Source organism: Rhododendron vialii, chromosome 10a (genome assembly GCF_030253575.1).
Source record: "Rhododendron vialii isolate Sample 1 chromosome 10a, ASM3025357v1".
Classification (NCBI taxonomy): domain Eukaryota; kingdom Viridiplantae; phylum Streptophyta; class Magnoliopsida; order Ericales; family Ericaceae; genus Rhododendron; species Rhododendron vialii.
Window position 1 is genome coordinate 2,119,336 of NC_080566.1, and position 16,988 is coordinate 2,136,323.

The following is a 16,988-nucleotide window of genomic DNA, read 5'->3' on the forward strand; positions in this document are numbered from 1 at the left end:
AGTCTAAAAGTAGCGACCTTGAAATCAAGATTGCTACTTTTTTTTTTAAAAAAAAAATGCACACAAGAACAATTCTTTTTTATTTTTGTTCTTTGGAGTAGAAAACACACAAGAACTATTCGGAGAACAGAACTAGTACAAGCTGAAGGCCCAAGCTCAAGTCCAATAGGAAAAGCCAAGCCCATGGTTCTGGTCACGGCCTGGGCGCTCGCGATCCACGTGCAAGTGGGTCCACATGGCGCTGTTTTCTTACTGACACTCTGTGGCTTCTCTTCTTCTTCAATCATCCATATACACACTGAACACAGGCTACCCCCCGGTGACCGGACCAGCTCGAATCCCGCTCCGTTCACTCGCCCAATTTTCCGATCACGAAAGTTGAGCGCAAAGTATACCCACCAAGCCAGACTGTTTGTTTTTAACCCAAGAAAAACCTCTAAGGACTTTCGGGCATTATTCAGGTTACATCCCCGATTTTTCTCCAATGTCCTCACTCCAGATACCCAATTTCGCAGCTCTGGACCAATATTCTCCATTTCCAAGAAGCCGCTTTTCATCGACCGAGAAATTCGCCAAGGCAGTTACTAGTGTGTCCTCTTCTTTTTTGGGCTGGAAAGATTTTTTAGGCTCGAAAAATGGAAGATCAATGGTGGGTTGTGCGGGCAAGTGTCGATTCAATGGGAGGATATCTAGGATTCTGGCGATGTCTTCTTCTTCTTCTTCTTCTTCTTCTTCTTCGGGTAATTCGACGTTCAAGATGAATCTGAACGAGTACATGGTTACACTCGAGAAGCCTCTCGGTATTCGGTTTGCACTCTCTGTTGATGGCAAGGTCTTCGTTCATTCGCTCAAGAAAGGGGTAATTAGTTAATGAGCTCAATTCATTCAAATAAGTACTTATGTGTTGTTTCAAACTTTTTCGTTTTTAGTGAACTTTTATTTTGCTTTTGGTCATAAAATTTTTACTTTTTAGAATTATATGGTTATGATGAATGATTAATGTGAAAAACTTAACCCAATTCAATAAAAAAATCATAAAAGACGAACCAAAATCCCGAAATGAAAATTCAGACCAAAGGGGACCTAATCAGTAGAGTAATGCAGGGTAATGCGGAGAAGTTGAGGATAATTATGGTGGGTGACACATTGAAGAAGGCGAGTGAATCATCTGGTGGAAAGCTTATTGAGATCAAAGACTTTGGTGATACAGAGTATGGAATGCACGTTTCTTTCCATAATCGTCTCACACTCTTTGAACATCATTTTGTGTTTACGGGAATGGGTGTCAATGGTACTAAACCTATATTTTGCTGCATTTGAGATGTAACCTGACCATTGGGAATCAAACGTGTACCACTTCAAAATGTTAGCTTTAGTCTAAACCTTAAGAGTATAAGCCATCTTATAGTCATAGCGATGAAGCTACACTGCATGACTATGCTTGGCGATATATGTCTAGGAGCCACTTACTAGACAAAAGCAATCAGTTTATTTCATGATTTTCTTGATGCATAAAGGTTACATAGAAATTCACGATATACCTGATGCAGCTAAGTGAGTATATAGAAAAATGCGATATACTTGATTTCTATATTGACAGATTACAGCCATATAAGTTTCAAGGTGTTTCCAGTTCTGGAGTATCTTATACTCCTCCTTAGGGTGATCAATCTTTATAGCAAATTAGCTTGTACTTCATGTAATTGTGTAGCTTCTATAGCTATATTTATTAATTTTGATGCGACAATAACATTTTACAAAGAACATATCAGTGAAACCACTTAGGGACTGCTTTTCTATTATCAAATTTTATGGAAGATCAACTTCTTCCCTGCTGGAAGTGAGATCTAAACATTTTATTTCCCAGCCTTTTCCTTCAGGTTTTTTGCATTTAGTTAAGTTTCTTGACTTAGATTATCAACCTATACATCTTTGTTGTGCAGGAAGATAACGAAAGAGAAATCTGGACCTTGTAGCCTTGTCCTTGAGAGACCCTTCTCTCCGTTTCCTATTCAACAACTGCATCTTATCAATGATCGTGATATTTTGTTTAATAGAGGCCGCGTTCCTATTGCCACTTGGGATAAAACTGTACTGCCGTCCAACTTGCGAACATCTACTGAGGGCAGTGGGAATTCTGGATTTGTAGTATTTTCATCGAAGTTTTTAACACCTCAAGGATGGAAGTTGAGCAGTCAAAACGGACATGTTAATCCACAAGTGCAAAAAAGCACAATGGCTGCACCCCTTAGCCAACTTGTAACCTTTTTCTCGGATGAAGACACTGGAGATGCTGAATGGGCCCATGGGAGCTTCCCATTGGATGAATATACCAAGGCACTGGATCGCTCAAAAGGGGAGCTGTACTACAATCACTCTCTTGGTATGCACTACAGTAAGGTGTGATATGGATTTTTTTTGCTCTATACTTGCATTGAGTTTTTGCCAAATCACGGTGGTAACAAAAATTGATCAATACTGATTGTCTTCTTTTAATTTATTCAGTCATGGTCACACAGTACTCTCCCCCCACAATTCTTCACCCAACCACCACCACATCTTTAAAACCAAAGTTATGGACACGGTCATATTACTGTCTTGTACTTTTGCTTCTTAAAAGTGGTTTGTTCGGTTTCTCCCTTTAATGGATCTTTGCTATGGTTTTGAAAGAATTGGGGAGAACATGAATCAAGGTTTAGTTTCAAACATTGTAGTCGCTGCATTGGAACATTTTCTCAGCTTCCTTGGCGATCTTGTTTCACACAAGTGGTTCTAGAGCATTCAAAATCACAGTCATGATCCCTTTAATTCTTTTTTTCCCATTTTGTTTAGATTACGGAGCAGATATATGTGGGATCATGTATACAAAATGGAGCTGATGTAGAGACTTTGTCAAATGCGGTGAGGATTTATATGCCAATCTTTATCAGTATTGTCCATTTCTGTTAACTCTTGTTTTGTAAACCTATAACTTTCCTCGTGCTTAATTATTCCTATTCCTATCTAACAACTTGTAGTAGGGTACATAAATGATGTATGTGCACTGTGAAAGAGATGTTTTGATGGAACTTTTTCATTATGCTTTCTGGGGAACTGAAAGGAGTGTAAGATGGTTTAGACCTGATTGTGACAACTAGTCTACTAATCATCTCTGCAATACTAAACTTTCCAACTAGAAAACTAGAACAGTATATTTTATTCTGTTTGCAGCTTAATCCGTAGTTTGTTAATGTGTCCTCTTCTATGTTACTTGGAATGCGGATCGTTCCGGTATGAGAAACAGGAATGCGGTACGCCACATGCTTAAATTGTGATGCGCTACGGGTAGGCTTCTATAGATAACAAAACTAGAACTTACCCTTCCAAGCGATAAACATCCAGTGCAACTAAACATTGTCAAATTATTCATACAAAACACATTTCAAGGAGTATAAAGACTGAACTTTTTACACTTTCTCCCACTGAAATTCCATTTTCTCTCTATTTTCACCTTTATAAGTTGACATTTTGGGGAAAACTAAGGGGATCGCTTTGGATCGCTAAATTTACCGTTTTGGAACGGTAGTGTACTATGTTTTGGAACGTTCGCACCAAAACGTAATTCGCTAGGGTAGTAGAGTTCCCTAGTAACATAGGGACTCCTCTTGTCTGAGACTCTGACTGTGCACTCTGCAGTGTGCAAGTTCAGTTTTTTTTTAAGGCCAGTATAGTTTGTCTGTGCATATAAGTATCTAGCACAGGAAATATCTTTGTGTTCCAGACTTATATATTTATATCTACACAAATATTTCAAAACCACTGCTTGTATCTGTTTTACAGCATAAAGTTTGTATGCTCTTGTTCGGGTGGGAAAGTTCTTTTGAGGAGCCTATCATGTTTATCCTTTCATGGATGTCACATTTCTTTAACCCAAGGAGAAAAGTTTAATCAGAACAGATGCTAGTAATTTGAACAAATTCTATCAATAAAGTTCTATTCTAGTGTAGGATGAATTTAATTAGTCCCTTTAATATGCATTTACTAGGACTATTGGAGTTATTTTGGTTTGTTTATGTCTACATGTTTTTATTTGCTCTGTTGATGCCCTTGACCTTTTTCCTTCAAGAATCTAGTTTTTTTTTTTTTCTTTCTTGTAATTGCCTTGCTTACAACAGTCATTGAATGTCTGCACCAGGGAGTCACTGCTGTGCTGAATTTCCAGAGTGGTGTCGAAGCAGAAAATTGGGGAATTAATTCCAAATCAATAAATGAATCGTGCCAAGGGTTTAACATCCTTATGATTAATTATCCTATAAGGTATTTGAAACGTATTCTTGGTGTTAGAAGGAACTAGAATATAATTTTCTCAACTTTTGATTGGGTTTTCTATCCTGAGTTCTCTCAAAATTGTCCACCTTCTTATCCAGGACATATGAATGACACTTTGGCTATATCTAGCACCAGCAGTTTTATACAATCCTATGTATTGAGGCATATATGACTAGGATCTCTATTGAAACTTTTGAAACATTGCTCACCACTGCCATAATATGAAACTTAACATTAAGTTTTAATTTTGTTTGCAGGGAGGTAGATTCATTTGATATGAGGAAGAAACTTCCATTTTGTGTGGGTCTTCTTCTACGTCTGCTGAAGAAGAACCATCGGGTTTACATCACTTGCACCACTGGGTTTGATCGATCCCCTGCTTGTGTAATTGCATACCTCCACTGGATGACAGATACCTCCCTTCATGTTGCCTACAATTATGTCACCGGCTTACATTCTTGCAAGCCTGACAGGTTCTTCCATTGACTGCTTTACCCTTGCATATCTCATTTGGTCGATCTGCTTGAACTCACAAATGTTTTCCCACTTCTCAGCATAGTAGCATTAGGAGCAATTGTTAATATCTCCCATGTTTTTTTTTGAGATACAGTATGTAAGCAATGACTAGAAATATCTCTTTCAGAACGCCGTTGACTAGCATCAGTGTTGGGATTTGTCCCACATTGGTTAATTATCTCCTCCAAAACTAGTATATGAGCCTGGGCGGCCTCTCCACTCTTAGCCAATTGGTTTGAGTTAGATGCTTTAACATGGTATCAGAGCTAGGGTTTCGGAGAATTTGTTCCCCCCTGTTGTGATCCAAGTGTTATGGATCATTTGTTTACCTCTCCACGTGCGAGTCTGGGGTTGCACGTGCGGGGGAGTGTTGGGATTTGTCCCACATTGGTTAATTATCTCCTCCAAAACTAGTATATGAGCCTGGGCGGCCTCTCCACTCTTAGTCAACTGGTTTGGAGTTGGATGCTTTAACTAGTGCATCACAGTGTTTGTAGTTGGCAATTGGTACATAGTTCTTGTGTGTGTGTGTGTCTGTTTTCCTAACATTGGCAGACTGATATCTTCATTCACATATGGTATTGTCTTCCGTTGTTCTGGGAAAATATGCAGAACTGAGTGCAATTCAGCCACTTGTAAAGCAGAACAAGCCGGAAATCCTAGATACTTTGGTTTCACTATGCTAATAAAATGTAGTAGGCTCTTGTGGAGCCATAGCTCTTTTTCGATCAAAGGCCGCTGTATTTATGGCCTCTACCTAAATTTGGGTCTTGTGCATTAACTGGTCTATGTTGCACCGTTTTAAATCTTGAAAGATCACTACATTTTTACGTATTACTATTGGCACACATCTTAAGCTGGAAAGATACTATATATTCAGGCTCATGATGCATTTTCCTTGGTAATAACTCTAAAAGGAGTTGCTGGAATTTCAATGCAGACCAGCAATTGCCTGGGCAACATGGGATCTTATAGCAATGGCGGAACAGGGCAAACATGAAGGACCTCCAACCCATGCCGTGACTTTTGTGTGGAATGGGCAAGAAGTAAATCATTATTTAAACCTTTGTTTGTCTCTTTTGTATCATATTTTAGATACACTTAAAACTTTAGTGAAAATTTGTCAATTTAATGACTCGGAACACAAATGCGAAGGGATTTTGAATCGTTTAAGCTTTTTGCCAATACTTTTCGTTAACTGATTCACATCTTTGGACTAATCAGCTTTGATGGTGCTATTTTCTCATTTTTGTCTTTCAATTCAGGGAGAGGAAGTTTATTTGGTCGGAGATTTCACTGGAAACTGGAAAGATCCAATGAAAGCTGTTCACAAGGGTGGCCCAAGATACGAAGTTGAAGTTAGACTTTCACAAGGGAAGTAAGTTTCTTCCCCTCTCTGTTTCTTAGATCTGACTAGTCTTGTGACATTTTGATGCTTGTGATTGGACCTGTAGTAATCTTATGTCTTCTCCCCACATCGATAAGTTTAGAAGTAATAAGTTATCACCTTCAGGTACTACTATAAGTTTATCACTAATGGGCAATGGAGGCATTCAACAACTTCGCCCACAGAAAGGGATGACAGGGGGAACGTCAACAACTTAATTGTGGTTGGTGACACTGCCAGTGTGAAGCCTTCCATCCAACAACAAAAGAAGGCAAGTGTGTTTCCTTTTTGAAACTTCTTGTCCTTTTGAACTATCGAAAAATGTCTATGTTTTCCCTCTACCAAAGAATGACAGTAATGTCAAGGTATCAAATATCGACATGAAACTGGAATTCAAATTTTTTTTGATAACCGGGTGCCCGGGCCAGCTTGTGCGCCCCTCGACTAATCCCGGGGCCTTGAAGTTAACAACTGGGCAAACCTCTAGTGGCCTCAAGGTTTGGAATGTTTGGCATTCGTCAGATTCGACCTTGCGACCCATTGGGGGCAAGCCCTTTGATTGCTACCTCATGCCTACTCGACCAAACCCCTTGGGGTTGAAACTGGAATTCATTTTGGGGAATAATTCAAATCTTCTTTGATGAAATTCCATTGTCTGTAGTATCCATCAAGATCATCTATCATCATTGTTGACGATTTCGTTCCACATTGCCATGTTTCAGGATGCAAATATTGTAAAGGTGATCGAGAGGCCACTTACAGAAAATGAGCGGTTTATGCTGGCAAAAGCAGCTCGATGTGTTGCATTCTCTGTCTGTCCAATTAGACTAGCCCCCAAGTAGTTGAGCATAGTTCTATTTGGCTGAGTGGTAATTGAAGTACGTGGTACCCTCCTGAGTCCTGGCTTTTAAGTTAGAAATTGTCTACGAAAGGTAGAACATGGTATCCGTGTTAGACACTTCAATGCGTCGTCGATGAGAGATAGAGAGAGAGAATGAGCATACTGTGATTCTTCATCTGCAAAATAAGCTTATCAAGGCATGGAACCTTCCAAGTATAAGCTCATACTTCTACGTTTAGTAGCAAAATTTGTCGGAATTGATGACGTTACTATCTGCAAGGCAAGAGGAGGAAAACAGAACGTAATAAGTCTCAGCAAATGCGTTCACTGAGTATGGATGTTCTATATGCATTTGGTTTGGTTCTTTATATTCTGCACTGTAGAACTAGGCGCCACGGCATGGTATTTTAAGGGCGAATCGTGGCTCGAATAAGAAGGTCATAGCTTGAGCAACGACTATACTTTTTCTTTTCTTTTTTTCTTCATTTTTTCTTGTTTCTTACCTGCCTTGAGTATCGGAAAATAGCTGTTGTTCTGTATTTATCTAATTTCTTTTGTTTTATATTTACCAGATAAGGAATGTTAAGCATTTTACTCATGTTATTGGGCATTTTGGTTGCCTCTTGAGCAATGGTATTCATCTGAAAAAGCATAAATCAACAATGCTAACACAAAGGGAAAAGATAGTGGGTATGTGGTCAAAATGGCACAAGAATGTTGACACGCCCAAATGTCCTTCAACACACGCACACACACACACAAAAGATGCTTCCCTCAAGTTTTGCTATTCACATGTTTTGTGTGTAACTAGGGCTGCAAACGAGCCGAGCCGAGCCGAGTTTTAGAGTGTTCAAGCTCGGCTCGCCAAAAATTTAGTTGGCTCGAGCTCGGCTCGAGCTCGTGACGAGCTGCAGAACTCGAGCTCGAGCGCGGCTCGAGAAGTATTTACAGAGCTCGAGCTCGGCTCGTTTATGAAACAAATATATATAAATATATATAAAAATAAATATAAATATGTAAAAATATATATATATATATATATAAATATATATAATATAATCGAGCTCGCGAGCCAATTCGAGCCGAGTTTCGACTAACTCGAGCTCGTTCGTTTTTGTCTCGAACCGAGCCGAGCCGAGCCGTTATCGAGCCGAGCTCCGAGCCGCTCGCGAGCGGCTCGGATCGTTTGCAGCCCTAGTGTCACACACTTCGAGGTGCAGAGTGTGTGGAGCCCACAAAATGGTGTATGTTTGTATAATTGTGTGTAAGTATAGTTTTTTGTATTTCCATGGGGGAGAGTGGAATTCCTCCATAAAACTAGAATTCCTAGTAAAAAAACATATGATTGCAGTATCATTATTTGCGGTATCATCCAATGTGTCATACCACACGTATTTGCTCGCATCAACGTTTTACCATTGACGAGGGTCTCATGTTCACGCGTGGGTTGATAACCGTAACATAGTAAAATTAGACGAAATCTGCACTAGAAAATGTCAACATGATGGCAAAACAATGTTCACATTCCGAGTTTGCTTCACTCATAAAATTCCAAGATTTCTAACCATTTATCGTAGTCATAAGCACCCCCTGCCTTCCATCTCTATCTACTTGTGTGAGTCTGTACGTGCAGGGATCCAGCAATCTGTTTCACTGAGCAAATCCATTGTTTTCCGGTTTCAGCTGAGACAAAAGATGGTAGAACAGTATCTTCTCGATGGTTTTTTAATTTCAATTCCGACCCTGTTGAAGAGCCTGGGGTAAGTGATTTTATGCGATGATCGATCTGGAATTTGCAGATCACTATGCATTTCAACGTATGCGTGATAGGAAATGGATTCTTTACTCACATAATAACAAATACTCCGTACAAATGTTGTTGTTATTGATCATATGGTACGTTCTTTATTTTAGGGAAAAAAAAAAGAGCATTTCTCTTGAAACATGCCACTGGATAGAGAAAAAAATGTTAGCAGAAGTAAAGCCGGTGTAATTCAACCTAGTACGAAAGAACTGTTGATTTGCAAGATTATAAGTTTCGCACTTTGTTGAAAAGTCCAGCAGCATGAAACTATAGTGCGCAGGCTAACAGCACATGAAGAGACGATGAGAAAGAGTGAGACTTGGGGTAGACAGCGAGCGATTACTATTGCTTTTGGAGCACCGTCACATAACTAGGTTTCTGGCCCTTGCTACAACACACATGGTGCCATTGAGGTATGATCGAGGTTTGAGACATACACTTTTTGGTGGAATCCACTCAAATGCATATTTAAAAAAAAGTCCCGGAACACTACGAGACGGTGCAAAACAACACATAGTAATAGTTTTCTGATGTTGCTAGGGCTCACAAGATAGCTAGAAAAGTCCCATCAGTCTCATTCCCATCTCAGACCACTCCAAAGATCTTGTTGTCAGACCAGAAGGCAAAAAAAAAAAAAAAAATACTATAATTGTTACTGGTTTGAGAAGAGATAGAGTGATGAAAGTTTTGATCCATTCACTTCCACACTACAACCTAGAACCATGTCCTAGAGATAAAGCCTTATCTTCATTATCCATCTCTCTCATCAGTTGCATGCCCATCACCCATCCTCCAATCACCCATCACTTCCACTTTCAATATTGTCCACCATTTTCTTGTATCCATTCATCTCCCATCTCCACCTTGATTAATGATTAAGAGTTTTTGGGTTGCAGATTTTTTGAATTCCAAAAGTCTACGCACGACTTTGAAACACAATTCCAGATACAATTGTATCTGACTGTGGACTCATGTGCATCGAACGATCGAGACACAGTTGTGTCCTGATCAAGTTTTGTTTAAAATGGTGTACATAGAATTTCTCTTTAGAATTTTAGTGCCACAAATAGAACAACTAGATTAAGGAAACACACCCAAGGGTTGCTCCAGTGGTAAGGACGAATGACTGACTTTGAAAGTACTCCCCTTGATCAGGGGTTCGTTTCCCCACCAGGTGAGTATCCTGATAGTAATTAGTGGGGGGTCGTGACTGGTGTGGCTACGCTAATTTGCCCCGAGGTTTGGGTTGAGCAGTTGGGTCCAATTGTGGCTCGGCTATAGAGCTGTTCCTCGGTTATAAAAAAAAACTAGATTAAGGAAAGGTAGAGAACCATGTCATATCTAAGAAAATCTCACCCTTTTTGTAAGACATTTGTTTTCTTGATTTAATAGCGAATTTAAGCAGTTTTTTTTTTTTTTTTTAATGTTAGCAATATAGTACATTCTCAGATTTGTCAAACAATTTTTCCACGACATTATGCAGCTAATTTGGTCTTTTAAGATAATCGATATATAAATAGGCTGGTGTAGATGAATGGTAAAAAACAAAAAAAAAAATCTTTATATAACTAATAATCTCGATGTTTAGATTTACGTCTAATTTGTGTGCGCATGCGTGAGTGCGAATGTGAAAACATCTTTAAAATATATCAAAAACTATTAAAATTTGCAGGGCGAGAATTAAAAGCGCCGGTAAAATAGATTAAATGCATGCATCTGACCGCTTTAGGGACGTGGGGAAAAATTATTGCATGCATCGGGCCACTTTTCCTTGTAACATGCATGCATAGATTGTGACCTATTTGCCACAATAAAGTCTTTTATTTTATTTTATTTTTTTAAAATGGTAGCATGTGTTAACAATAAAGTCTTTGGCTTGGGATTTGATCGAGTTCGACTATCATCAGTGTGCTATCAATTCCTTTTCTTTTTCTTTCTTTTTTTTTTTTATAATCAAATGTCTGGATTAACTTGCATGTATACACCTCGACTAGTTTCGGGACTTTGAAATTAACAACCAGACAAAACCTCCGGTGGTCCCAAGATTTGGAATGTTTGACTTCTGCGAGATTCGAACACATTCGCCTCATACAAAGTATTTGATTTCTCATGTTCATTTGGCCAAACCATCTGCGTTTATGCGATCGATTCCTTGTTGGGCAGTCCATGCATACACGGTTTTACCTCAATTTTAATTGGATCTGCTAGTAGATGACGGTGAAATTGGTCCCCCAACTTAGTCAATCCAAACCGGCCGGATACCGAGTGATAAAGAAAAATGAAACACTTTAGGTTTCTCCACAAAATATAAAATAAAAAAAGACCTAATCGATCTGCATGGCAAGCGAAGAAGAAGCTCAGGTTTCTCAAGCTTTCGCTTTCATTATCTCATGCATTCAGTGGCGGAGGGACATAGAGACAAGGGTAGGCAGTCGATCCTACTGACTATCAAATTTTCATAGAGATAGGTATAATTTTTACCCAATTTTTATTAATTTGACCCCACTTTAAAATTTATTTTTGCCCCAGTCCATATAAGTGTTTTGTACAAAAAGGAGTCAAGCTAGAATCTCTATCCACAAAATTCGCAAAGGTAGTGCTAGTTTGTTCGTTCCTCAAAACAAATCAAAAGTTTCGTTCATGAATTACACATAGTTCAAATTTTCGATCTCATTATAAAAAATTCTGACTCCGTCACTGCATGCATTTATGGGATGGGGTTGTGAGGGGATTTTGAATGAGTGGCATGATAATATCCCATTTTTATAAACTACTCCTTATAAAGCCAAGCCAAGTCTGTAGCCCATTGGTGCCAATGTCGACCAACGGCTCGTGCCTCAGTACCTCTCTCTCTCCTCTATCCCAATTCTCTCTCCTCCACCAGAGAGCCACCACCAACACCGCCGTATTCCGACCTCCAGTTATAACCGCTAGGCTTAACTCTACCGCCTCTCCTCCTCCCCCGGTTCTCATCCGAAGCAAACCCGTTTTCGCTACCGCTGCCCCCATTGTCACCCCCTCTAGGGTATATTACCATCCTCTCTCTCCCTCTTGCATTTTATGCGGAGCTGTGTTGAGGCATTTTATAAGAACAGAATTAACTATTACATTTGGTGCATTATATATATAATTAGCAAGGAATATACAAACTTTGACAAGTTCTTGTCTCACGGATGAAGATCGATCTTGATTTCGCTCTTGTGAATATGTACACGTACTTGTATTAATAGTATATGCATATCGCCCATATGATAGCTGGACTGGACATACAGTTATAATTTGGAAAATAAAATAAAAACGGAATTTTTCTATGTTGTTTCTAAGCCCTCAACCCTCCCGCGTTGAGGTTTTTTCGAGCTTTTTGTTATTAGTAGAACTATAGATATTTGTCCATTACATTACACCCCATCAAATTTCCACAAAAATTAGGGAAAACTAGGCATTGTCAAATATATATGTTGCATTCATATATATGTTTTGTAATCATATTTGGTTGTACATACACATCGTTGAAACATGAACTCGGGAAACTAGGCATTAATGTCAAATATATTATTTACACATATCGTCGAATATATTGTGAGGTTCCATGAGAATGATCACGATCGATAAACAAGAAAAAGCAAAAGAGAGAGAAAAGTAAAGAAAAGAAAAGTCAAACCCAAATGATAGGAAAGCAAAAGCAATGCTTGTGACTCGGGAGTTTGTTACTGTAGTATGGAGGATTTCGTTATGGATGATGGAGGATTTCGTTATGGATGTCTCCGGGGGCGTTTTTAGTTTTTATATTGACACCTATTTAATAGTATCTATAGATTATTGTTTGTTGATTTGCAGAGAGAAGATATGGGGAGTTCATACGAGGAGGCCATTGTAGGACTCAAGAAACTTCTCAGGTGACTTGCCTCTCATGAGCCATACATGGAATATATTCATTTTTTATTGGCCACTAGTGACGACTCTAGAAATTTTGTCGCATTGGTAATTCAAATTCGTTTTCCTCACGAGTCCAATGAAATTAAACCAATACATCTTTGGACATAGATTTTCGAACACAGATTTGGACACAAATATGTCCAAAATTGTTCGATGCATGCACGTGGGCCTCACATAGCACACGTAAAATTCATACACGTACATTGGACTGCTATGGACGCATCTATATCTGGATCTGCGTCCAAAGTGTTTCTATCGACGAAAAAAATCAATAGATGGCCCCAAATATTGTTTCCATTGGGTTGAAGAAATCATAAATTTTTGGATGTAATTTTTATGGACAGTGTGAAGGGTGAGCTTGCACCAGTAGCAGCGGCAAAGATCCAGCAAATAACAGCCGAACTGACAACCGCTGGGGCCACCAAGGATTCTTTTAACCCGGTTGAGAGGGTCAAAAACGGCTTCATTTACTTCAAGAGAGAGAAATATGAGTGAGCAAATCTTTTACTCCTCCCCGTTTCTTCTTTTTCCCGATCGAATTTCGATGATCCGAGCTACTCAATGTAATCAAAATGTGATTTTAAGGGTACTAGAGAAATCAGCAAAAAAAATGACCAGAAATGACTTGATTTAAGCAGTTTTTTATTGAACCGTTTAATAAAAAATTATTCGGATGAAGTCCTTCCCGATCTTTTTTTGTTGTTGAATTTAGTTTCCTTAAAATCATATTTTGATCACATTGAGCGGCTTGGATCATCAAAATTCGATCAGAAAATGGGAGAAATGAAGAGCTCTACATTTTAACTAAAATGTTGTGGTCCTCGTTTGAAACGGACTATGCATGAATGTGTGTATACACACACGGCACTTCTAGTGACGGATTCCGCATGCTTTTCGCGTGCAGACTTCTAATCTCTGGCTGTCAGACGCAAAAAGCTTGCGGGATCTCTCTTATGTATATATCGACTAATAAATGTGTCGTTTTTATATTTGGAAAACATGATTTTCTTACGAATAAATAAACTCTAATTTTTGCAGGAAAAATCCAGTTTTACATGCCGAACTGGCCAAAGGCCAAAGCCCCAAAGTACGTGATTGAATGGCTATCATTGATTCTTCCTCAAAAATAAATTTGGGTTATAGAAATGGAAATTGATTTTCGCGTTTTACTTTTTACGTGAAGTTACCAATAACTTCATGAGCAAAATGGAGCGTTGTCATTAAAAAATGGAGCGCGAAAATCAAAATCCTATAGAAAATGGTACATTAATTATGGAATACTACTAATAACAGTTTAGGATATTTTGTGCGCGTAGGAAAAATATTAAGAGTGCTCCAAGGGTTTCTATTTAGAGGTGGGAATTTCCGACCTGACACAAAATTAGAGGGTCAGGATTAGCTATTTCTGACACGGTACACGAATATGACAAGACACAATAATAAAAGAGCTAAACAGGTCGGGTTAGGATTGAGAGAATTTTGACACGAATGTGAACACGACGCAGGATTTATGAAAGGACACGATAACACGACACGAACCGGACACGAACTTAGCGGGTTAAGGTCCGCTATTTCTAATACGAAACACGAATATGACACGACAACACGGAAAGCTAAACAAGTCGGGTTTGGATTGAAAGAATTCTGACATGAGATGACACGATATGATGCCCACTCCTATCCCTATCACCACAGATTGAGTCTCATATCAACCCCGGACGAATGTCTCTAGAGCGTCAGGAGCACTTATCTAAGCAAATGACGCGTCTTGACACTAATCGGACCGTCCAGATTTCAGCCGTCCATTATAACACTATCGACAAATCCAAACTATTACTAATTGTCTAGATGGACGATCGAGATTTTGGAGTATACGTGCGTACTGTGAAATTATACATAGGTTGTGTATCGCATCGTTGAGTGATGAATTAGCATGCGGCGCGCAGTTTATGGTGTTTGCGTGCTCGGATTCGCGGGTCTGCCCGTCGCACGTACTGGATTTCCAACCCGGGGAGGCTTTTGTGGTCCGGAACGTTGCCAACATGGTCCCTCCTTATGACAAGGTAACTTCTTACCAAAAACTACAGGGACGGTGCTGTGCAGTGGTGTACGTAGCACCGTGTTGCGTACCTCTGAGCTTTTGGATCGTGTATCTGACGGCTCAGATCTCATCTCGGCAATGAACGGCTCTCGATCATTGGTTGCCAAGATGAGATCTAAACCGTCGGCTCTCGATCGTCGGATACACGATCCGACAGCTCGAAGGTGCGTGCACCTCACAGCACAGTACCAATCCGAAGTACTACATTGCCCTTCTCCTATATACTTGGAGGTATTTGTAGTTGAATTCCATGAATTACTACAATAATTTTATTTATTTTTTTAAACATTAGTAGCTGGATTACTTGTGAATTTATCGAAATGGGTTTTTCTTGTCTTTTCTTTTCTTTTCTTTTTCTTTTTCTTTTTCTTTCTGTATGGTGCAACAGGTTAAGTACTCTGGAGTTGGTGCAGCCGTCGAGTACGCTGTTCTTCATCTCAAGGTGAACTTTTTTTTTTTCCATTTTCTTTTTTGATATCTCAGCCTCTCAGGCGTCCAGGCCAACTTACGCATGCTTGGTGTTATATACTTGGAAAATGATACGCAAAGTACAAATCCATATAGAAAATTGACCTAGAATTAATGGTGAGATAGTGGCTTGTTTGATTAAAGTGAAGTAACTTCAAAATGCCTTAAATCATTCTGCACTGACTGATGAGTACAAAATTTGTGTTGTTCAATCATCGTCTTTGTTCGCCCCGTAAGATTTGAAGCCACAAAATTGACGTTTTTCAGTAATCATCGCTAGATAATATTGTCACCAGATGATATACCCTTTTACTCGGTGTAACATATAGCGAACAGGAGTGATTTACGAGTACACAAATGTGGAAGTAATTGGGAAAAGTTGTGATGAATTGATCCACAGGTAGAGAACATTGTGGTAATTGGGCATAGCAGCTGCGGTGGGATAAAGGGGCTTATGTCATTCACATTCGACGGCACCTCCTCTACGTAAGCACTGCATTCGTATCTCTCCGGGATGAATGCAATGTTGTTCGATGTACTGGATTCATCCTGGATAAATACTAACTTGTATCGGTAGATGTACTGTTTTGTGAATAAGGAAAGCCACTTCCATCTCTTTAGACAGTTTCGCCTCAAAAGCGAAAACGCTTTTTGTTTTCTGATTGACCTTAGATTGACATCTCGAAGATGCACTTGTAATTTCTTCCTCTTTGGCTGTTTGAAATATGCAGTGATTTCATTGAGGACTGGGTCAAAATCGGTTTACCTGCTAAGGCCAAGGTTAAAGCAGAATGTGGGGATGCGCCACTCCCAGAACTATGTGCTACCTGTGAAAAGGTTAGTTTTTGGCACCCCATCTCGAACCAATTGATAAGTTTCTTAAAGCCGGAATTATGTGGTATGGTTCAGCAACGGCAACCATCCTCGATTTTTGATGTATGTAAAAATGTGATGCAGGAGGCGGTGAATGTATCGCTCGGAAACCTGCTAACTTATCCATTTGTGAGAGATGGGTTGGTGAAGAAAACTCTCGCATTGAAAGGCGGTTACTACGATTTCGTGAAGGGATCTTTCGAGCTATGGGGGCTCGAGTTTGGCCTTTCTCCCCCCCTCTCTGTATGAAACATCAATCTATCGTCGGTGATCCCTTGTTTTAATTTGTCTCCTAACCTCTCTCTCTCTCTCTCTTGCAAATGTATTCTGTATTTAAGTTGAGCATAAATCTACAAGAAATAAAAATGGAGATCACCAATGGCACCTTTCCATACCGAATTCACCACACAATTCTTCTTTTCATTTTCTTTTTCAACACTGCAATTTTCTTTTCTTTCTTTGGTAGGTAAAAGATGTTGCAACTGTACTGCATTGGAAGCTCTAGGGACAATGCTTAGAGGCCATCCTTGCAGAGATGAGAGGCTCTCTCCATTATATTTGTCCATATGAACAACTTAAGTAATGCAGAATTCCAATCTACTTAGGTCTTCCTCAGTGCTTTCCAAGTACATAATAATAATGGCAAAGCCTTTCGACATCGATATTTTTGTGTTGCTATCTTCTAATATGAAATGACGCAAGTGATCCGATGACCGTGATGGGTTAAATGTTAAGAAAAAAAAACCCAACTTGG

At 39.3% G+C, this 16,988-nt stretch overlaps 3 protein-coding genes across 5 annotated transcripts; all 3 read left to right on the forward strand.

Moving 5' to 3' along the window:
- The first annotated feature begins 209 nt into the window (after positions 1-209).
- On the forward strand, positions 210-7,708 carry LOC131304836 (phosphoglucan phosphatase LSF1, chloroplastic). 3 transcript variants are annotated; one of them, XM_058332268.1, is made up of 10 exons: positions 210-859; positions 1,105-1,224; positions 1,948-2,400; positions 2,833-2,901; positions 4,175-4,296; positions 4,566-4,781; positions 5,765-5,870; positions 6,090-6,202; positions 6,338-6,482; positions 6,934-7,708. In XM_058332268.1, exons 1-10 carry the CDS (start codon positions 485-487, stop codon positions 7,051-7,053), a joined length of 1,839 nt encoding a protein of 612 aa, XP_058188251.1. In that variant the 5' UTR covers positions 210-484; the 3' UTR covers positions 7,054-7,708. The 3 variants fall into 3 exon arrangements, with proteins under 3 accessions (XP_058188251.1, XP_058188252.1, XP_058188253.1); XM_058332269.1 differs by having other exon boundaries at positions 214-859; positions 1,105-1,211; positions 1,944-2,400; XM_058332270.1 differs by lacking the exon at positions 1,105-1,224 and having other exon boundaries at positions 214-859; positions 1,944-2,400.
- Positions 7,709-8,255: 547 nt separating this feature from the next.
- Positions 8,256-10,088, forward strand: LOC131304841 (uncharacterized). Its single transcript, XM_058332274.1, has 2 exons — positions 8,256-8,812; positions 8,967-10,088. The coding sequence occupies exons 1-2, from the start codon at positions 8,568-8,570 to the stop codon at positions 9,043-9,045; spliced, it is 324 nt and encodes a 107-aa protein (XP_058188257.1). The 5' UTR covers positions 8,256-8,567; the 3' UTR covers positions 9,046-10,088.
- A 1,478-nt stretch (positions 10,089-11,566) lies between these two features.
- LOC131304840 (carbonic anhydrase 2-like) lies at positions 11,567-16,896 on the forward strand. Its single transcript, XM_058332273.1, has 10 exons — positions 11,567-11,881; positions 12,694-12,752; positions 13,137-13,283; positions 13,831-13,879; positions 14,739-14,855; positions 15,282-15,335; positions 15,762-15,847; positions 16,093-16,198; positions 16,319-16,477; positions 16,701-16,896. The coding sequence occupies exons 1-10, from the start codon at positions 11,594-11,596 to the stop codon at positions 16,737-16,739; spliced, it is 1,104 nt and encodes a 367-aa protein (XP_058188256.1). The 5' UTR covers positions 11,567-11,593; the 3' UTR covers positions 16,740-16,896.
- The last annotated feature ends 92 nt before the right edge of the window (positions 16,897-16,988 follow it).